This window comes from Syngnathoides biaculeatus, chromosome 1 (genome assembly GCF_019802595.1).
Source record: "Syngnathoides biaculeatus isolate LvHL_M chromosome 1, ASM1980259v1, whole genome shotgun sequence".
Lineage (NCBI taxonomy): Eukaryota > Metazoa > Chordata > Actinopteri > Syngnathiformes > Syngnathidae > Syngnathoides > Syngnathoides biaculeatus.
Window position 1 is genome coordinate 4,383,730 of NC_084640.1, and position 22,783 is coordinate 4,406,512.

The 22,783-nt window shown below is 44.2% G+C and overlaps 2 protein-coding genes and 1 long non-coding RNA gene across 4 annotated transcripts in view; 1 reads left to right on the forward strand and 2 right to left on the reverse strand.

Moving 5' to 3' along the window:
- vars2 (valyl-tRNA synthetase 2, mitochondrial) overlaps positions 1 to 312 on the reverse strand; it is a 45,727-nt gene extending 45,415 nt beyond the window's left edge. The window contains exon 1 of the mRNA XM_061835159.1: positions 173 to 312. Coding sequence (XP_061691143.1) covers positions 173 to 199 — 27 coding nt within the window. The 5' untranslated portion in view covers positions 200 to 312. The remainder of the gene's footprint in view (positions 1 to 172) is intronic.
- ppp1r11 (protein phosphatase 1, regulatory (inhibitor) subunit 11) lies at positions 14 to 17,883 on the forward strand. Of its 2 annotated transcripts, XM_061835668.1 has the most exons (5): positions 14 to 124; positions 407 to 562; positions 1,414 to 1,522; positions 7,670 to 7,854; positions 17,639 to 17,883. In XM_061835668.1, exons 2-4 carry the CDS (start codon positions 485 to 487, stop codon positions 7,852 to 7,854), a joined length of 372 nt encoding a protein of 123 aa, XP_061691652.1. In that variant the 5' UTR covers positions 14 to 124; positions 407 to 484; the 3' UTR covers positions 17,639 to 17,883. The 2 variants fall into 2 exon arrangements, with proteins under 2 accessions (XP_061691652.1, XP_061691583.1); XM_061835599.1 differs by lacking the exon at positions 14 to 124 and having other exon boundaries at positions 297 to 562.
- Positions 17,884 to 19,602: 1,719 nt separating this feature from the next.
- Positions 19,603 to 21,129, reverse strand: LOC133503640 (uncharacterized). The gene is made up of 3 exons (XR_009795786.1): positions 20,365 to 21,129; positions 20,206 to 20,281; positions 19,603 to 20,127 (listed from the first exon to the last, which is right to left on the reverse strand). It is a non-coding gene; the product is annotated as an uncharacterized LOC133503640 (long non-coding RNA).
- Positions 21,130 to 22,783: the final 1,654 nt, after the last annotated feature.

Genomic DNA, 22,783 nt, shown 5'->3' on the forward strand with positions numbered 1-22,783 from the left:
CACTGCTGTCCGTCTCCAAATATCGTCCCCGCGCAAAACTATACCATGTGTAAAACATAAACTGACACAGTTGATCTCGTTAGTCTTTCAAAATAAAACATGTTCACCCTTAAGCTCTAAAAGCGTGAGTAAAACAAAATATTTGTTATAACGGTATACCATTAGTACTTACTGCGTTCCATTTCAAGTTCCGGCACATTGTGATTTAGTTATCCAACTCATGTATACAACTACGTACATATTCGACAGCAGAATACAGTATTACATTTCCGTTCCAAGTTTCGCTCACTATTGTTGATGTTGAGCATTGACTAAATAGATTGACCACATCCCATGCCATCAGAGTGCTCATATCAGACTTTCCATCTTTTATTTTATTTATAATCGTTGGTATTGCTGCCTTTAGGTTACGCTGTAAACACCGATCGTTAGAAATCCACATTAAAGGTTAGCTAACCTTGGCGTTAGCAAACGAGCTCCAGGGATGGCGGAGGTTCCTGGGACGTCAAGTGAGACGATAACGGAGACCGTTCCAACCAGCACACCGCCACCGCCTCAGCAGGTAAAACCAGTAACGACTGATCGGCCCAGAGATTTAGTTTTTTTTTTTTTTTTTTTTTTGTCACGAATACGTTTTACAGTCTTTCAGTCTACAGTTTACAGAGGCTCATAAACCTTCCAGGTTTAATCAAGGCCGTACCCATTACGCCTATAGCATTACCAAGCATCACGGGATATTCAAATTGGTATGTTACGCACATTGGAGAAGAACGAGCATATTGCATTCAGCATTTCTTTTTGGTCAGAATGCGTTCTTTTGTAAAAATATGATGGTCCTCTTAGTCCACAATCTGACAGATACGGCATTTTTATGGATGTGTGACATCCACATTTCATGGCAATCCACATCTTTGGTGGCCAACTGCTAGAATAAGTCTTGCTAGTTGCTACCATTAGTTTTGGGGCCTGTTCTTGACCCTCGGGGGATTTGACCAAGCAGTTTAAAGTAAACTGGAACCATTTATAATTTCTTGTCAACATTTGTTACTGGCGTGCATTTTTTGTTTGGGGGTGGAAAATGAAAAGGATATGCCTGCAGTAATCCCACACAAACACGGGTGAGAACATACAAAGCTCACACAGGAAGGCCTGTAAAAATATGTGAATGTAAAAAAAATAACAAAGGGTGAATTTGAGTAAAGTCAAATTCCTTGACACCAAACTCCCTTTACTGGCCTGACTTTGTGCATTAAGATGCAGCTGTAGTCCAACAGAACGGAGCTCTTAACAGTTCCTAATATTGTCCAAAATGTTTTGAAACGATGAGCAATTACATTGGGAAGGGGTCTTGTTCAAACAGAACTGATCAAAAGTTATTGCTTTTGTCCATGTTTTGTATTTTTCTGTTTCCAGGAGGGACGGAGTTTGACAATCAAGCTTAGGAAGAGGAAAACTGAGAAAAAAGTGGAATGGTCAAGTGACACAGTTGACAATGAGCACCTGGGGAGGAGGTCATCAAAATGTCAGTACCTCTTGTGCTCATATCTCATTATTATTATTATTATTATTGGTTCTTACAGACATATGATTTTGGTGGCTGTGGAATTTTTGACCAACTTATTCAATAGAATACTAGCGGGAGAGAAGATGCCAGAAGAATGGAGGAAAAGTGTGCTAGTCCCCATTTTTAAGAACAAAGGCGATATTCATAACTGCGGAAACTACAGAGGAATAAAGATGATGAGCCACACAATGAAGTTATGGGAAAGCATTGTAGGTTAATATTACAGTACAGTAACCGCTCGTTTTTCGCGGTGAATTGGTACCAGACCCAACCGAGAAAAGTAAAAAACTGCCAAGTACGGTTAAATGGTTTTTTTTGCTTCATAGGTTCTTGTCATGTGCTGCAGATACCGCATTATACCCTATCAATGCAGTTTCCCACTGGTGTTTTTTTTTTTTAATCAATTTATTTATTCATTGCATTTTTAAGAACAAAGGCAATGTTCAGAACTGTGGAGACTACAGAGGAATAAAGGTGATGATCCACACAATGAAGTTATGGGAAAGAGCACTGGAGGCTAGACTCAGAAGTAAGTATCTGCGAGCCACAGTATGGTTTCATGCCTAGAAAGAGTACTACAGGTGCATTATTTGTCTTGAGGATGCTTGTGGAAAAGTACAAAGAAGGTCAGAAGGAGCTACATTGTGTCTTTCTAGACCTAGAAAAAGCCTATGACAGAGTACCAAGAGAGAAACTGTGGTACTGCATGCACAAATCTGGTGTGGTGGACAAATATGTTAGAATAGTCCAAGACATGTATGATGGCAGTAAAACAATGGTGAGGTGTGCTGTAGGCGTAAGAGAATGGAGATTAGCCGAAGTAAAACAGAATATATTTGCATGAATGTGAGGGGCGGAGGAGGAGGAGTGAAGCTCCAGGGAGAAGAGATAGCGAGGGTGGATGACTTCAAATACTTGGGGTCAACAATACAGACCAATAGAGAGTGTAGTAAAGAAGTGAAGAAACGGGTCCAAGTGAGGTGGAACAGTTGGCGGAAGGTGTCTGGTGTTCTATGCAACAGAAGAGTCTCTGCATGGACAAAGGGCAAAGTTTATAAAACAGTAGTGAGGCCGGCCATGATGTACGGATTAGAGACGGTGGCACTGAAGAAACAACAGGAAGCAGAACTGGAGGTAGCAGAAATGAAGATGCTGAGGGTCTCACGTGGAGTGAACAGGTTGGATAAGAAATGAGCTCATGAGAGGGACAGCCAAGGTTGAATGTTTTGGAGACAAGGTGAGAGAGAGCAGACTTCGATGGTTTGGTCATGTTTAGAGGCGAGAGAGTGAGTATATTGGTAGAAAGGTGCTGAGGATAGAGCTGCCAGGCAAAAGAGCGAGAGGAAGACCAAAGAAAAGGTTGATGGATGTTGTGAGGGAGGACGTGAGGACAGTGGGTGTTAGAGAAGAAGATGCACAAGACAGGCTTAGATGGAAAAAGATGACACGCTGTGGCGAACCCTCACGGGACAAGCCAAAAGGAAAAGAAGAAGTTTAAATTATTTTTACAAGGATCTAGATTAGAAGAGAAATGGAGTATAAAGGAGGTTCTTTCCACTGGTTACATAATACAAGCCCAATACATAGGTCAAAGTCTATTTGTGGCTTCCACATATCTGTGGCTTCCTGTTTTTTTTCACTCATAAACAATGAACATACATGCATGGAATATAAACCAGTACGTAAATCAGTCAGTGTTTCACAAACTATATATTATAGTCATACCATGTTTAAGAAAAGATCTATTGCAGGTTATATTTTTAAGCGTAACAGAATAAATCATCTCCAAATACATTCCCATAAACCTTTTTTGAAGCAAATACTACAGTAATGTCAGTGAAGTTCCTGTACCTCCAGCCATTGTCCACACAGTGGTGTCATCTTCCCATCTCCACCAATCACAGTGAGATGTGGGAGACTGTGTCTCTGTGACAACAAAAAGTCTGTGATGATGATGAGCAGGAGTTACCTTCCCTGCACCTAAAGGTATAAAGATAGTTGCGTAATGAGGTAAAGAAATATCAAGTCTTTCCCGTGCATATGAATAAGAAACAATATTATGGACACTACGGTGATGCTGCTATGAGTGTCGGACTACTAAAGATGGCAGTTGATCTGTGCCGAGTTCCATGTCCACAATGTTATCAGTGAGAATGGGCAGCAGTCTGTCATCGAAGGGATGGCGGGATTGCTTTCCATGAAAACCCTGGAACAAAAACATAGTACAGTGTACATCAATTTACAGTTTAACACCCTATGTTATCAGAATCATTGCTACTATTAGTTTTATTTTCTTCACTGTAATTGGGGTCAACAATACAGAGCAATGGTGATTGTGGTAAGGGAGTGAAGAAATGGGTACAAGCGTGATGGAACAGTTGGCGGAACGTGTTTGGTGTTTTATGTGACAGAAGAGTCTCCACTAGGATGAAGGGCAAATTTTATAAAACAGTGGTGAGGCCGGCCATGATGTAGGGATTCGAGATGGTGGCTCTGAAGAAACAACAGGAAGCAGGACTAGAAGTACCAGAAATGAAGATGTTGAGGTTCTCGCTCGGTGTGAGCAGGTTGGATAGGATTACAAACGAGCTCATTGGAGGGACAGCCAAAGTTGGATATTTTGGAGACAAGGTTAGAGAGAGCAGACTTAGATGGTTTGGACATGTTCAGAGGCGAGAGAGGGAGTTTATTAGTAGAAGGGTGCTGAGGATGGAGCTGCCAGGCAAAAGACCCAGAGGAAGACCAAAGGAAAGGTTGATGGATGTTGTGAGGGAGGACATGAGGACGGTGGGTGTTAGAGAAGAGGATGCAAAAGATAGGCTTCGATGGAAAACGATGACACGCTGTGGCGACCTCTAACAGGACAAGCCGAAAGATAAATGCGATTTTTCCATTTGTAGTCGGAATTCCGTCTTTTTAAATTGCATGCATTAAAAAAAAAAAAAACAATTCCAGACCAATGCTACTGCGCACTTATCGTACATTGTCAGCGCACATGAAAACTGATCCACCGCAGTGAACCACAGCCTGACTTTTTTTTTTTTTTTTTAACACGGAAGCACAGGTCTCCTGCTACTTTACCTGACTGCGCCGCCCTTTTGCTCTTCAAGGGGTAGACTCATAATTACAAACACCATCAGTTAGCAACACAGTCTGGGCAACATGGAGCAAAAAGGGTTAGACATGCTGCTTGTGTTACGTTTCGATAATAATGGTAAAAAAAAAAAAAAAAGAAAATGTGGTGAAAGTGGATGAGATTTTCTTTTTTTTTTGAGTAAAAAAAGTTCTGGTCTGAAGCCAAAGTAGAAAGTACAGGATGAGATGGTGTGTGATGTTAAAATTCCACCTTGGCACAGCCTGATCGAGGATGAAAGCACAGACATTACTGTGCATAAATAGCTAATTCTGTATTTTAAATATAGGAGGCAACGTAATATTAGCCTTAAAACTGTTTGGGAGTGTCATTCACAGCTTTCAACATGCATTGCTTAAGATATTCTGCAAGCATTCATCCATCCATCCATTTTCTTTGTCGCTAATCAAGTGAGCATGGACTGTACTATATCTTGTGATATTATCCATCCATCCATCCATCCATTTTCTTAGCAGCTTATCCTCACAAAGGTCACGGGAGTGCTGGAGCCCATCTCAATTATCAACGGGCAGTAGGCAGTCTACAGGCTGAACTGGTTGCCAGCCAATCGCAGGTCACATGGAGACAAACAACCGCACTCACAATCACACCCAAGGGAAATTTAGAGTGTCCAATTAATGGTGCATGTTTTTGGGATGTGGGAGGAAACCGGAGTGCCCAGAGAAAACCCACGCAGGTACGGGGAGAATATGCAGACTCCACACAGCACGGGTCCTCACAACTGTGAGACCAATGCTTTACCATCTGAACCACCCAACTGACATTCTTCGAGCAATAATTCAGTTTTGCACCAAGAAAAACAGACAGGGATATCATTGTGGGTTGAAAAAAAAAAAAAATGAAACAAAGTTGCAAGCGATCTTTCAAATTTATAGTTAATAGTTGGCTTGGTTTAGTTAGCAATGTAGTTTTTTGTTTGTTGACATTTTCATTGTAAGTTTGCTAAAACACAAAATTGAACATAAGAACTGTAATCTGAATCTTTAATTAGCCATGTAGCTTCACTAGATGACAGTGATCTGACCACAGTGCCTACGTCTGATGTTGCCCACAGTGGTCAAAGGGAACACTCACGGGCTTAGTGTGTTTGGTCAGACACAAGGTGAGAGTTCAGAAACAATTCCTTGTAAAAATGTCTGTAATATTTACTGATAACGAAACGTTAATAATTGTTGTTAAATTCATGCATTTCAATCATTTACAAAAACGAGAATTAAAACGTTTTTGAATGGATACGATATACACGCTAGGAAAACACGCATGCATGCTATGATGCAAATCTGAATTCAATTTAGTTTCACTTCTAGTAGTTTACTTAGTTTAATTTGTCATTGAATTTGTAATTTTTTGGGGTAAAGGTATGCACCTAAATAATGAACGATCATATTGTCTATATTTTGAAAACAGAATAGCATTTATTTATAGATATATTTCATTCATAATACAATTTATAAAACTTGCACATTAAAATTGGTGATCATACTTTGATCATGTTTGCAGCCCCCAGACCTCGAGCTATTTTTTCATTCAATCAAATCACATGTCTGCTCTTATTTCTGCTACACTTAAATAGCAGTCACACTCAATTTACTGAAATGTAGCTTTTTGTCATGTCTTTAAACAATAGGACATTCTCATCTTTTTGGCTCAAAACCTCACCACAGGTGATTTGAAATGAAACAAACAAGTTGTGCTTTAGTTGCAGACTTCCAGTTTAATTTGATAATAATTGCATCCATATTAATTGAACGCTGGCTGTAGGAATTGCATTAGGTCGTATTTGCACCTCCCAATTTTGAGGGGAGCAAAGGTAATGGGACAATTGGTTGTTCCATGGCCATGTGCACATATGTTGCTGCCAATGGAACTGCTACAATTGTACTTTTTGATTATGTGAACTGCTCACAAAAGCAACAGGATGAATTCTCATGTGTTTCGAGAAATATCTTTTCATTTTCAGCCAAATGGTTAAGAGCTCATTAGACAGTGCTTCACAGTGGAGATAGACAATGACCTGTAACATTGTGAAATTATTTCATTTTCTGAAGGTAAATTGTCCCAAGACCAAGCAGAAACTGAAGACAGTTACAGTCTGGTAGAACAACACCAGGGATGAAATCCATCATCTGATGTCTATGCATTCCAGACTTCAGGCTGTAATTGACTGGAAAGGATTTTTCAACCTAAAATAGTAGATTGGGGATCAGACGATGATTAGTAAAAAAATCTGCAGAAAATTGTCACCCATTATCTATTCATCCATCCATCCATCCATCCATCCATTTACTTAGCCGCTTACCCTCACAAGGGTCGCGGGAATGCTGGAGCCTATCCAAACTGTCAACGGCAGGAGGCAGGATACACCCTGAACTGGTTGACAGCCATTTGCAGGAAACACAGAGACAAACAGTCACAATCACAGCTCGAGGCAATTAATGGTGCAAGTTTTTGGGATGTGGGAGGAAACCGGAGTGCCTGTGAAAACCCATGCAGGAATGGGGAGAACATGCAAACTCACAGGCAGGGCCGGGATCAAACTCAGACCTCAGACTCGGGCCTCAGAATTGTGAGGCCAATGCTTTACAGCTGCAACACACCGTGCCACCCACATTATAACTGCATAAAAAAAACGTGTATATATATATATATATATATATATTATATATATATATATTATTTATTTATTTATTTTTGACCCCAAAATGTCTTGAATAAGCAGGGATAAACTGACAAGCATTTTTGGGGATCTCCCCCCAAGTACAGAAAATGGATGGATGTATTGTTTTCCACAGCATGATTACGTACTTAGATGCTATTTTTATCACAGGCTGACTTTAATTGGTATTTATAACCAAACTACTAACGTTTGCAGGTGTTTCTGAATATTTGAGTTAAGGTGTTATTTTGGAGGCTCAATTTGATCAGTTTTAATCTAGCGTGCTATGTTTCAGGCTGCTGTATTTATGAGAAGCCTCGACAGTTTGGTGAGTCATCCTCTGAAAGCGAGGGAGATGACGACGATGAAGGGTGTGGCAGTGCGCACTGCATCCTGGGCCATGGACGGAGGGATCATGGACAGAGGGAAGGCAGGGGACCCACTGCGCCCCCTAAATCTGGAAGGTCACATGCTCATTAGGTAGCCCTGCAAAGGGGTCAGAGGGAGGGTATTTAGACGGAGGGAGGGGTTCTTCATTATGACATAGGTACAGCCTTACAGTCAAACATTAAGAGAGAGAGAGAGAGAGAGAGAGAGAGAGAGAGAGAGAGAGAAGCTTCATGATATCTTCCATACATGCCAATTGAACCATAAACCACACACAGTCCAGATGTAAATCGGATCACACTTTTTCACAAACGCTCCCTCTCTCAACAAAATGTGTTATTGAGATAGCCATTCTCCTAATTTATTTCATTGTTTTTGAAAAGATGAAAAATAAAAACAATATTAGAGCAAACAGCAGGGGAGAATCCATCACTCAACTGACATTTAATCCACGAGTTCATATTATTGCTCTTTTTTTGCAATGAAGTTTTAAGCTACGCCTCTCAAAAGGGCACATTTCGAAAATTAAGCCTGACAGTTAAGAACATGGGTAATCAATTTTATTGACTTTTCTACTAGAATATCAATTGTACATGTTTAGATGCGTCTTTCCAATATGTACATTCTGTAAAAACATCATTCTGGTGATTAATAGTAAGTACTGTATGTCTCTTTTCAGCCATTTTATGGTTAGAGCCTTCCTGCTCAGTACAAACAGGACTCTCAATAAACATGTATCATTTATTTTCATTTTGATTAATACACGAAAACTGCCATGATGTTTGCTGTCAACTTTCTGACTTCCACACATCTGTAGAAAGGACCATTTAGTTTTAAATATTGACTTCTGAAGATGGACAAGTACTTGCCAATAATATTCTGTCATGTATTTTACACTTGTGCTTGATAAAATACACCCCAGAAATATACTAGAGTAAGGGATTATTTTGGTGCTCTGTAATATAAAGCAAAGTGACTGAACTTTTCAGGACCACAAAGGTGCTTTATACAACAAACAGAATATACAGTGGGGCAAAAAGTATTTAGTCAGCCACCAATTGTGGAAGTTCTCCCATTTTGTAATTTTCATCATAGATATACATGACCGACTGGAGACAAAATGAGGGGGGAAAAAATCTGAAGGTCACATTGACTGAATTTTAAAAGGCTGTCCGTGTCTTTATGTGCCCTGTGACTGACTGGTGACTAGTTGAGGGTGTCGTCCGCCTTTCGCCTGAAGTCTGCTCAGATAGGCTCTAGCGCCCCGCGATCATCTCCCGGTATAACAGGCGGAGAGTTGGGGGACCAGCAACAGCACCAGCTTGTGTGCAGAGGGGAGGGAGCAGAGGCGCCGCATTTGAAGGAGGGGGCCACTGATCGTCATTGGCACTTGAATGCTCAGATTGCTATTTGACTTGCGGGAGATAGGGGGGGACCCAGTCACTGGTGTTGTCCCAACGTCTTCCACCAGGCAACCACAGAAACAGTGTCACAGGAGGAGATACACAGTCACCAGTTTCTTTGGACTCTTTTCATTTTTCACTAAATTCCTTTGACTGTTCTATCGCTTATTAGTCTCTCAACCATATTTCCAGACATTCTGGATTTTTCTCAATGTCTTCTAAAAACCTTAATTTTTATTTTTTTGTTGTTCTTTAAAACTACTTTTCTCCTCCTCCCCATTTCCCCTAAATGTTGTACCTACCGAATACTTCCTGTGACTGGGAAACCATAGTGAGTTACCCACTTCTCTACCTACGCTATAGATTTTTTTTCTCTCCACATTTTTCCCCTCATATGCGCCATTAGTGACATGTACACTGGTAAATCCCTGTTTTTGCTCTTATCCCTGGTTTTGCGCTTCCCAGTTCCCATTTTTTAGATGCGCTTCTCTTTATCACAATATTCAAACGTCTACGAAATTGTCTGGGCCTCGAACCCCTAATTGTCAGATCTTGGGGAGAAGAAACCCTCCCGTCAGGTCTTGGGGTTTATAACTTCTCGCTGAATTTAATTTTATTACAAAAAAAAGTCTTTGCAAAGGGAAGAATAGCGTTACGAATTGTCGCCCCTTACTGAAGTCCGGATGAAAAGTAATTTTGTTATATGAAAGTGAGAGAGCCAGAGAAAGACAAAACAGATGGTTATGTCCAGCTGCACCAAATATTATACACATGGAGCCAGTTAGAACAGTACCATATGAGGAACAGCGTGCCGGAGAGAACAAGCAGCCACAAGAGAACAAAACCTGTGAAACATGAAGGTGAAATTAATAATGTGTAATAACTAATATTTGGTATATATGTAAAACATACATCGACCAACACACTGTCATGATCCTGGATTCCAGCCAGGGCTGGGCGTGGCCGTCTAATCGGAAGGGTCACACCTGCGCCTCATGACCTCCGATTAGACCCAGTACATATAGGACCCAGGGGACGACAGAGACTCTGCTAGATCGTTGCCTCGCATGCCTCGTTCCCGCACTACCGTACTCCTGACGTCTACCTCCCGTGTACCGACCAACGCCTGTCTCCCGACCTACCCCGTAAGCCTGCCGTTACTGATCTTGCTGCTTGTTTGGACTGACTCCCTGGTAACCGAAATTGGAACGAATAAAGGCTTATTCCGCACTGCTTACCTCTCATCTGAGTCGTGCATTTGGGTCCACCCCCGAGTCTCGTCCGTGACAGAACGATCTAGCCAAGAACATGGACCCAGCCGACTCTGAAGCCATTCGCCGTGCGCTGCAAGTGCAGGGCAAACGCCTGGGTGAGCAAGAGGCTGCTCTCCAGGGTATGACTCACCAGATCCAGGAGCTCTGCACCCAGCTGCAACTGTGGCTAGCCTCCCAAGCTAGCGCGGCCGCTCCTGTGCCTCCCCGTGCCACCATCACTCCGCTCTCTCGACCAGAGCGGTTCTCAGGCGACTCCGGTAACGTCAAGCCCTTCTTGGCGCAGTGCGATCTCCACTTTGAGCTGCAAGCTTCCGCTTTTCCCACGGACCGCTCCCGGATCGCCTTCGTCATTTCCCACATGACAGGGAGGGCGGAGGCATGGGCCACCGCCGAGTGGAGCCGTAACTCGGAGACCTGCCGCTCATGGGCGAGCTTCGTCTGCGCGCTCACCCAGGTGTTCCAGTATGCGGCTCCGGAACGCCAGGCGGCGTCGTCACTCATGACAATTCGCCAGGGGCGTTGCCGCGTGTCCGACTACGCCATTGAGTTCCGGATTCGGGCTGCCGAGAGCCGCTGGAATGAGGAAGCCCTCCATGACGCGTTTTACGAGGGACTGTCCCCACAGATCCGTGGTCACCTCGTGGCCATGGATCTTCCGCCTTCGCTTAACTCCCTCATCGCATTGGCCCTCAAGGTGGACCAGCGCCTCACCGTGCAGAGACAGATGGAGGGCCTGAGGGAGGAGGAGAGGGAGAGTCGCAGTCCGGTTGTTTCCGCTTCCCGGCCACCCGTGTTGTCAGCTTCACCGGAAGCCATGCAAGTGGAGGGGCTTGGCAGCTCAGCGGAGGAGCGCTTACGTCGGCGACGCGAGGGACGCTGTTTTTACTGCGGGCGTTTGGGACACTTGATCGCCCGTTGCCCGACTCGACCAGGGCATTCTGACATCAGGATCGCTACTCCGGTGAGTGTGCGGTACACCGCGACGGGGTCAGGGAGGTCCCTTCTTCACCTCACCTTGGGAACGGACTCCCGTTCATGCTCTGTGACGGCTTTCATAGATTCTGGGTCGGAAGCAAACCTGATAAATCCCCGCGTGGTCGAGGAGCTGGGAGCGGCAACCTTCCCCACGCAACGGTTTCGTCACGCCTATGCTGCCAACGGCAAGTTCCTTTGTCGGGTTACACATCGTACTCAGACGCTACGTATGAGCTTTCCGGACGCTCACTCGGAGCGAATTAGCTTTCATGTCTTCGACGCACGTAGTAGCGACATCATCTTGGGGAGTCCGTGGCTCAAAGAACATAATCCGCACATAGATTGGACCACAGGTCAGATCAAGACTTGGGGTGAGGACTGTCTCAGTCGTTGTTTCGCTGTCCGGAGAGACAGGGGTATTCAAGTCGCGCCGGTTCGGCTAACAGAACCTGGTACCGCCCTGGACCTGACCACAGTGCCCTCCTGCTATCATGACCTACGGGAGGTCTTCTCGGAATCTAAGGCAAAGTCTCTACCGCCACATCGGTCATACGACTGCGCGATTGAACTCCTGCCAGGCACCTTTCCTACCAGAGGGAAACTGTTCTCTTTAACAGGACCAGAGCATCAAGCCATGAGGGACTACATTGAGGACTCGCTGGCAGCCGGACTCATTCGCCCCTCATCTTCACCAGCCGGTGCGGGTTTTTTTTTGTCAAGAAGAAGGACTCCACGCTGCGACCCTGCATCGACTACCGAGGACTGAACGACATCACAGTCAAGAACAGGTACCCTTTGCCGCTTATCTCTACAGCATTCGAACTCCTCCAGGGAGCCCGGATCTTCACCAAGCTCGACTTGCGCAGCGCTTACCATCTGGTGCGGATTCGGGAAGGGGATGAGTGGAAGACGGCGTTCAACACCCCCACAGGGCACTATGAGTATCTTGTGATGCCCTTTGGACTGACAAACGCTCCGGCTGTCTTTCAGAACTTCATTAACGACGTGCTCCGGGAGTTCCTGAACAGATCTGTCTTTGTTTACCTGGATGACATTCTCATCTTTTCAGCAGACCTAGCCTCTCACATTCAACAAGTCCGAGAGGTGCTCCGGCGTCTGCAGCAGCACCAATTATACGTGAATATGGATAAGTGTGAGTTCCATCAGGCATCCATGTCCTTACTGGGCTTCGTCCTGGCTGAGGGAGCGATACGGATGGATCCCGGGAAGGTCGACGCGGTGCTGCGGTGGCCTACCCCCACCAACAGGAGGGACGTGCAGAGGTTCTTGGGATTTGCCAATTTCTATAGGAAATTCATAAGGAACTTCAGTTCCGTGGCCGCTCCTCTGCATTCGCTCACTTCGCCAAATACCACCTTCGACTGGTCCGGGACCTGCCAGGAGGCCTTCGGCAGGCTCAAGGCAAGTTTCACTACTGCGCCCGTTCTCATTATTCCGGATCCCGATAACCAGTTTGTGGTGGAGGTGGATGCATCGAATTCAGGGATCGGAGCAGTCTTGTCGCAGAGGAGTCCCAGGGATGGAAGGATTCACCCGTGCGCGTTCCTGTCTAGAAAGTTGACCCCGGCAGAGAGGAACTACGACGTGGGAGATAAGGAACTGCTGGCGGTCAAGAGCGCGTTGGAGGAGTGGCGGCACTGGCTGGAGGGCTCGCAAGTACCGTTCGTTGTCTTCACGGACCATAAGAACCTTGAATACCTGAAGTCAGCGAAGAGGTTGAACGCCCGTCAGGCCAGGTGGGCTCTATTTTTCACCCGCTTCCACTTTAAGGTGTTTTACCGCCCAGGCTCCAAAAACGGCAAGCCGGATGCACTCTCGCGGATCCACGAGGGAGGGCGCACTGATTCAGACGCCGCTACTATCCTGCCAGCGGGGTGCTTCGTGTCCGGGTTCACCTGGTCGATCGAGTCGCGGGTGAAGGAGGCCCTGGAAGAGACACCGCCACCCGCGGATTGTCCGTCGGGCCGTCTTTTCATCATCCCATCTCTGCGGGGAGACGTCATCAATTGGGCCCATACCAACAAGACGGTCTGCCACCCGGTTATGGCGAAGACACGGTCAGTGGTCGAACAGAGGTTCTGGTGGCCTAACCTCAGCAAGGATGTAAGGGAGTTCGTCAACGCCTGCCCGGTGTGTGCTGCCAATAAAACTTCCCGCCTACGGCCCGTTGGTGAGTTGCAACCCCTGTCCATCCCCTTTCGTCCGTGGTCACACATCGCGATGGACTTCGTTACCGGCCTGCCGCCTTCACAAGGGAACACAGTGGTGCTGTCCATAGTGGACCGTTTCTCCAAGATGGTCCACTTCGTGCCGCTCCCGAAGATCCCGTCGGCCAAGCAGACAGCCCAGTTGGTATTAGACGAAGTCGTCCGTTACCACGGTCTACCCCAGGACATCGTTTCGGACAGGGGTCCGCAATTCAGCGCCCGTTTCTGGAAGGAGTTCTGCAACCTCATCGGCGCTTCAGCAAGTCGGACATCGGGTCATCACCCAGAGTCTAATGGCCAGACTGAGAGGATTAACCAGGAATTAGAGACCGGTCTTCAATGTCTGGTATCCAGGGACCAGAGCACGTGGAGCCAGTACATCAAGTGGGTGGAGTATGCCCACAATTCCCTACCCTCCGCAGGTATGGCTCCACTCCATGTCGTGCATGGGTATCCTCCGTGCCTGTTTCCTCCACTGGTCACAGAATCCACAGTTCCGTCGGCCCTGGCCGTGGTGCGATGCTGCAAACGGACCTGGGAAGCAGCTCGGAGGACACTGCTGCGCATGAGCAGCGCCTACAAGGCCGCAGCAGACTGCAAGAGGAGGGCCGCACCAGAGCTCAGAGTGGGACAGCGAGTGTGGCTCTCCACCAAAGATCTCCCGCTGCGGACGGAATCCCGCAAACTTGCTCCCAGGTTCGTTGGCCCGTTCCCTGTTTCCAAGGTTATTAACCCGGTCGCCGTCTCGTTGAAACTGCCCAGGTCGATGAGGGTGCACCCTACTTTCCACGTCAGCAGACTTCGCCCGAATCGCACGTCGTCGCTGGCTCCTCCGCTCAAGTCCCCCCCGCCCCCCTGCATGGTCGACGGTGGGTTGGTGTACACCGTGCGCCGGTTGCTGTCTTCCCGCCGCTCTTGGGTCCCCTCCCGCTTCGTCGTGGACCGCTCCCTCATCAGGGACTTTCACGCGGCTCACCCTGATGCGCCTGGGCCGTCCAGAGCCGGCCGTTGAGTGGGGGGTACTGTCATGATCCTGGATTCCAGCCAGGGCTGGGCGTGGCTGTCTAATCAGAAGGGTCACACCTGCGCCTCATGACCTCCGATTAGACCCAGTACATATAGGACCCGGGGGACGGCAGAGACTCTGCTAGATCGTTGCCTCTCATGCCTCGTTCCCGCACTACCGTACTCCTGACGTCTACCTCCCGTGTACCGACCAACGCCTGTCTCCCAACCTACCCCGTAAGCCTGCCGTTACTGATCTTGCTGCTTGTTTGGACTGACTCCCTGGTAACCGACATTGGAACGAATAAAGGCTTATTCCGCACTGCTTACCTCTCACCTGAGTCGTGCATTTGGGTCCACCCCCGAGTCTCGTCCTTGACACACACAGGATAATTGGTGCTGAAAATGGATAATGTTTAAAGAATTTATTAGCAAATTATAGGGAAAAATAGTTGTTCAATAACAAAAAATTATCTCATTACTTTGTAATATCACGTGTGTTGGCAATGACAGAGGTCAAATGTTTTGTGTAAATCATTGCTAGGTTTTCACACACTATTGCTGGTATTTTGGCCCATTCCTCCATGCAGATCCCCTCTAGAGAAGTGATGTTTTGGGGCTTTCCCTTGACAACGCATCCATTCAACTCCTTCCAAACATTTCTATAGGGTTGAGATCTGGAGACTGGCGCGGCCACTCCAGAATCTTGAAATGCTTCTTATAAAGCTACTGCTTTGTTGCCCGGATGGTGTATTTGGTGGGGTCATTTAAATGCTGAAAGACTCAGCCATGTTTCATCTTCAATGCCCTTGGTGATCTAAGGGGGTTTCACTGAAAATCTCTCAATACATGGCACCATTCATTCTTTCCTTTACTTGTATCAGTCGTCCTGGTCCCTCTGCAGAAAAACAGGCCCAAAGCATGATGTTTAAAGAATTTTAGTTCCTGGCGGTGTAGTGTGAAAAGGGAACTGAAATATCACACAGCCGTAAGTATTCAGACCATTTTCTGTGACACACAAACAGTATATTTAACTTCTTCTAATCATCATTGAGATGGTTATATACCGATGGTAGCCTAGGTTACTTTAATCCCAGCTCTCTGTAGGTCATTCACTCGGTCCCCCCATGTGGTTCTTGTGTTTTTATTTGCTGCTCTTGTGATCATTTTGACCCCACAGTGTGAGATCTTGCATGGAGCGCCAGATCCAGGGAGATTATCAGTGATCTTGTACGTCTTCCATTTTCTATTAAATTCCTCCAGTTGATTTCTTCATACCAGCCTGCTTACCAATTGCGGATTCAGTCTTCTCAAACAGATGCAGCTCAACAATTTAGATTTTGGTGTCCTTTGACAGCTCCTTGGTCTTGGTTAGAGTGAAGTTTGGAGTTTGACTGAGGTTGTGTAAGTGTTAAGTATACTGATGAGTTTAAATAAGTCTCATTAATACAGGTAACAAGTGGAGGAAAGAGTAAAGCCACAAATCATGCTTGTTTGTAGTAGACTACTTTTTTTTCACCATAATTTGCTATTCTTTAAAAATCAGAAACAATAATCGTTCTTTTATACGTGAGGCATATTTATGAAAATTACATCTCATCTTTTTAAGGGGGAGCTTGCACAATTGGTGGGTGACAAAATAATTTTTTTTTTTTGCTCCACTGTATACAATACAAACACCTCTACCAAATCCTCTATAGTTTCGGTAGCACAATTCATTAGGAATGGGCAAAATGATTATTTGCTCCTAAAACTAGTCTGACAATTGTTTGGAATTGATTGTTGATCAATGTGCAACGATGTAACCAAGAGTAGAAGCACTGTTGAATCTCTCAAATCTCTCTTGAGTTTGATATCTAAAGAACAACGTGGGTTGGAAATGCCCTTTAACATTATTTTGTGCAGTACAGTACAACATTGGCAAAAAAAAGAACATTCAGAGAGATAACCATTGCATCCTATTAAAAAAACATCTACAAACAATTAATAGATTAGGTCATAGTTTATTGTGCCAATAGCCATCAAGGACATTTTTGATGAAGCCCTAAACAGATGACCAAACACAATAAATTAAGCAAGATTACACATTGCCTTTTTTTTCATCTGAACCCCCACTTCCGCAAAATAAAGAAAAGTCATATCACAAAATTTTACACGACAATTTACAACCATCTTTTAATAGCGGCCCATCTTTTATTTCACAGGTTCAAACTAAATACTGCAGAAAGACACAGTTGACCTATTTATAATTTTGGATTTGTCAAACTACGAGACAAGGGAGAAATATTTAAATTTTAAAAAAGGATACAATATAAACAAACTATAAAACTGTTGATAGCCTAATACTTCAGCACTGTCCGCCAGTTACACGTGAGTGTCTAATCTTTATTCACTGGAAAAAAAAGGTGAATAGTTGTTTTGTTTTGTTTTTTATAATTTTTTGTTGTTATTGTTTGGATAAAAAGTAAAACAATGCACAACAACCTTTCATTGGTGAGCAATCTTACATTTATAGTATACTTGTCATTTCATATTTTTTTCTGATTGTGTGAGGTCTGATACACAAAAGTGTTGATACTTTTAACTTTTAAAAGCTTTTCATTTGCATGTGTATCTCCTTTCCTTGGAGAGATAGTCCAACAAATTGTGACATTTTGCATCAGAATGTTGATTGTATATGTGTGTGTGTGCGTGCGTGTGCATGTGTGTATGCGTGCGTGTGCATGTGTGTAAAATATATACACACTTGCTACCTGTGATGTGAGGAGGATGATGATGGAGTGAATAACTGCTCGTGTACTGAACTCAGTGCATAATAATCACCCAAACATTATTATGTTCTGCAGCATGTTACTTTAAAAACACATACTGTACATTCCACAGAGGAAGGGTGATAGATTTTCTGATGTGCTATGTGGATTGGCTCATGTAGTTTTCGATTAGTCTAATTAGAGGTTTCAATGATGAGACATCCATTCCTGTATGTTAACAGGAGAAGACAAGAGGTGAAGTTGCAAGTTTTGTGCTCGTGTCCCGGATCTGAGAGAATTCACTTCAATAAACATCGCAACATGTTCTGTGTGTCACACATTTATTTCATTCTAACATTTTCTGTTTTATATATGGCCCCCCACCTCCAATATGTACATTGGTATTTTCCTCGTAATGCACATTTCTGTAAATACAATTAAATGTAATGAGATCCAACTGAATGTGAATTAAAGTTTTGAATGGTGATGTAGTCATGTTTTCTATGTTGTATATTATATAATACCACATTTGTAAGTCCAAAAAAAAAAGCGTGACGAAGAATAGTGTCCTTCAAAATATAAATTAATGACTGAAGGGGAAACTTGCAAAAAGTGTGGTGATTTTTTTTTTTTTTGGGGGGGGGGGGGTATTTTTACATAAAATCTTAGTTATGGATATTATTAAAAGCCCCTGTGAACTTTGTAAAATTCTAAATTTCTGAATATGTAATGGGGAGGCTCCTGGTCAAAATACCTGGTCATCCAAGACACATCCAAGTTACATTAAGCCTCTGTATTAAATCATCCATCCATTTTCTGAGCTGCTTATACTCACAAGGGTTGCAGGAGTGCTGGAACCTATCACAGCTGTCAACGGACAGGACGCAGAGTACACCCTGAACTGGTTGCCAGCCAATCGCAGGGCACATGGAGACAGACAACAACTCACACAAACAATCACACCTTGGGGAAATTTAGAGTGTCTAATTAATGTTGCATGTTTTGGGGATGTGGGAGGAAACCGGAATGCCCAGAGAAAAAACTATGCAGGCATGGGGAGAACATGAAAACTCCACACAGGGAGGGCCAGGATTGAACCTGGGTCCTCAGAACTGTGAGGCCAACACTTTTCAGCTTTTCCACCGTGGTGCTTTAGTATATCAAATAAAGTTAAAAGACCAAAACCGCCTTGGAGAAATGGGTATAAAATGTAAACATTTCTGATGAAATTTTAGGTTTTTCTGACATCAAAAGAACATCCATTGAAAATCATAAAACCAGGGTGTAATTCAATTTCAAATCTGAAGTGTAACCCAAAAATTATGATGCTACAATACCATTTTATCGGACAACTTTAGCGCTAAAAAGTAAGCAAACACCATCAAGTCAAAAGGACAATCACAAAGTCAAATGTAAAAAAAGTATAACCACATTTGCTACTTGAAGTTGTCGGTCACATTTCAATGAAAACAAATGTTAACAAGGAATGTTGACTTTCTGGGCCGGCTGAATCCATCCATCCATTTTCTGAGCTGCTTATACTCGCAAGGTTTGCAGGAGTGCTGGAACCTATCACAGCTGTCATTGGGCAGGAGGCAGGCTACACCCTGAACTGGTAGCCAAACAGTTGCAAGGCACAGAGAGAGACAAAAGTTGCACTTAGAATCGCCGGAGAAACCCTCTGCAGGCACAGAGAGAACATGCAAACTCCACACAGGCCAGGCTTTGAACCCTGGCCCTCAGAAATGTGAGGCCAACACTCTACAACAACGGCACTGTGCCGCCAGGGCTGCTGTAGTTTTTAAAATTAATATTAGACCATCCAAAATTCTTGTGTAGAGTTTGTATGTTCTCCCCATGCCTGCGTGGGTTTCCTCCGGGCACTCCGGTTTCCTTCCACATCCCCAAAAACATGCAACATTAATTGGAGACTCTATATTGACCCTTGGTGTGATTGTGTGAGCTGTTGTCTGTCTCCATGTGCCCTGCGATTGGCTGGCAACCAGTTCAGGGTGTACTTTGCCTCCTGTCCGTTGATAGCTGGGATAGGCTCCAGCACTCCCGCGACCCTTGTGAGGATAAGCGGCTTAGAAAATGGATGGATGGAGAGTATTATTAATTGGCTGGCAACCACTTCAGGATGTACCCTGCCTCCTGCCTGTTGACAGCTGGGATTGGTTCCAGCAGTCCTGTGACCCTTGTGAGGATAAGCAGCTATGAAAATGGATAGATGGATGAATTATTAATTTAATTTTGTAAAATGCCACAATAATGAGAGAGAGAGTATTTGATATTACGGTATTTTCTTCATGGTCAAAAGTTTACATACAATAAAGGTACTATGTCTTTAAAGGATATCGGGAAGTCTAGATAATGAGGTCATGTCTTTGGAAGCTCCTGATAGGTTAACTGACAAACTGAGTTAATTGATCACGCACCTGTGGATGTATTTAAGGCCACACCTCAAACACTCTGCTTCCTTGTTTGAAATGATGGGAAAATCAAAAGAAATCAGCCAGGATATCAGAGAAAGAATCGTGGAGCTTCACAAGGCTAGCTCATCCTTGGGTGCAATTACCCGATGCTTTAAGGTATCACGTTCATCTGTTCAAATAATTACACACAAGTATAATCATCATGGGAATGTCCAGCCATCACATCACTCAGGAAGGGGATGGCCTCTGTTGCGAATGTGAAAATCAACCCCAGAACAAAAGATCTTGTGAATATGCTGGATAAAAGAAGAAAGGGAAGAAATTGTCATTATCCACAATGAAACGAGTCCTACATGGGCTGGAAGGCCACTCACCCAGAATGAAGCCATCCATCGATTTTCTGAGCTGCTTATCCTCACAAACCCTTGTGGGAGTGCTGGGCCGTTACTCCTAAAGAAACAAACAAAAAAAAAGCCCAGGTTACAGTTTGCAAAAAGACAACAAGATCTTAACTTCTTGAGATATGTTTGTACCTTTTGGCTATAATGGCCAATGTTACATTTGTGGGGACAAGGAGGAAGCTTGTAGACCTCAGAACACCATACCAACTGTGGAGCATGGTGGTGGCAGTATCATTTGTGGGGCTGTTTTGCTGTAGGAGGAACTGGAGCTCTTCATAAAATAGACAGGATCACATTGCTATTCAGGCAACATCTCAAGACATCAGCCAGGAAGCTAAAACATGGCCGCAAATGGGTTTGGAAGCATTTGGAAGCAAATGGAAAATGACCCGAAACATACTGTCGAAATGGTTAAAAGTTGGATTATTGAGGATTGAAAAAAAAAAAAAAAAAATCAATATCTTGGCCCATCACAAAGCCCTGATCTGAATCTCATTGAAAATTTGTGGGCAAATCTGAAAAGGCATGCGTGACCAAGAGAACCGACAAACCTGACTCAGTTACACCAGTTCTGTCAGGAGGAAAGAGCCAGGATTCCAACAGAGTACTGTCAGAACCTTGTGGAAGGTTACCCAAAACGTTCACCCCAAGTCATGCAGCACAAATAAAATGCTGCTCCAGAGTAAGGAAATGTATGTAAACGTTTGACCTCAAAGAAAATACTGCAATATAAAATTTGCTCAGAAATTTTGTCTCTCATTACTCTGGATATTAACAAAATAAATAATTTTGGTGATTCTGACTGACCTGAAACATAAGAGGTTTAGTCTGATTTGACTTCAGTGAGAGAAAAATGTAATGTCTTTTTGCACAGTGAATGTCAACTTCTGGCTTCAAATGTACATAGCATCAGTATCATAACTGCTTTTGCCCGAGTACATGTTGGAAAACAAAAACCAGATTGCATTGACAAAAACCTGTCTCATTCAACCAATGGACAATAAATTATTAAGCAACAGTGTTTTCATCCATTGTCCTCAACAGTCAGTGCAATGCATCTTCTTACTTGACTAATACAGTGATGTCGGACAGGAGAAACGACATGCAAAACCTTTACCAGAATAGCAGAACCTCCAAATGTTTGCTTGATATAAATTAAATATGCATAATTATTTGAGGGCAGCATGGTGACTCGCTGGTTAGACCATCACTCTCACGGTTCTGAGGGTCAGGGTTCAAATCCTGGCTGTTCCTTTGTGGAGTTTGTATATTATCCCTGTGCTCCCAGCACTCCTTTTTCCTCTCAGATCCCCAAAATATGCATTAATTAGACTCTAAATTCCCTCTAAGTGTGATTGTGAGTACGATTGTTGTTTGTCTCCATGTGCCCTGCAATTGGCTGGCAACCAGTTCAGGGTCTACCCCGCCTCCTGCCCAGAGATAAATGGGATAGGCACCCAACACTCCTGCGACCTTTGTGAGGATAAGCGGCTCAGGTAATGGATGGATGGATAATTATTTGAACATATTGTTTTTCTTTTTTTTTTTTTTAGAATGACCAATGATGAAATACAATAACCAAGTCACACCCACTACAAAACATTTATTTTAAAGTATATTGAGGATTATTTATGAGTAAATGTATGTTTGTGTGCCTTGGATAACCGCATGAGCCAATATTACACAACATAATTAACTTTGAACAGTTTTTGTAACTATCTGAGTTCACATTCACTCATCACTCAACACCATACGAATGAAAATGCACACCTGGGCTGTGTTACTCACATCAGTGGATTTGTCTATCTGCTGTGAGAAACTCACAATCTCCGATGTCCTTCCACACATCAGGCATGGCTTCACAGCGTCGTGTAACTGTACTCCTTTACAGTTGCAGAGATTTTACTGAAGATAATATCTCAGAGGTCGCACGTTGGATCAGTTGGTAAAGCGTTGGCCTCACAGTTCAATCCCATACCAGCCTGTGTGGAGTTTGCATGTTCTCCCCGTGCCTGCGTGGGTTTCCTTCGGGTACTCTGGTTTCCTCCCAAACCCCAAAAACATGCAACATTAATTGGACACTCTAAATTGCCCCAAGGTGTGATTGTGAGTATGGCTGTTTGTCTCAATGTACCCTGAGATTGACTGGCAACCAGTTCAGGGTGTGCCCTGCCTCTTGCCCGTTGACAGTTTGGATAGGCGCCAGCACTCCCCGCGACCCTTGTGAGAATAAGCGGCGAAGAAAATGGTTGGAACGAGTCAGCCATCCCTCTATAAAGTTTGAAAATGCTGTTCCACATTTCACTACACTGGCAGATGAGGCAAACACACTTCGAAAAGCCTTCGACTGTGGAGTTTGGATGTTCTGTTGTTTTTTTTCTGTGGATAACCTGGCTTCCATCCATCTATTTTCTTAGCTGCTTATCCTCATGAGGGTCACGGGAGTGCTGGAGCCTATCCCAGCTGTCAATGTGCAGGAGGCAGGGTACACCCTGAGCTTGTTGCCAGCCAATTGCAGGGCACATGGAGACAGACAACAGTCGCACTCACA

Excerpts from the sequence above, each read along its gene's own strand:
- ppp1r11 (XM_061835668.1), top strand. The coding sequence starts at position 485 with ATGGCGGAGGTTCCTGGGACGTCAAGTGAGACGATAACGGAGACCGTT. Across the intron at positions 563-1,413 it reads CACCGCCACCGCCTCAGCAG|GAGGGACGGAGTTTGACAAT; the intron begins GTAAAACCAGTA and ends TTCTGTTTCCAG. Across the intron at positions 1,523-7,669 it reads GGGGAGGAGGTCATCAAAAT|GCTGCTGTATTTATGAGAAG; the intron begins GTCAGTACCTCT and ends GCTATGTTTCAG.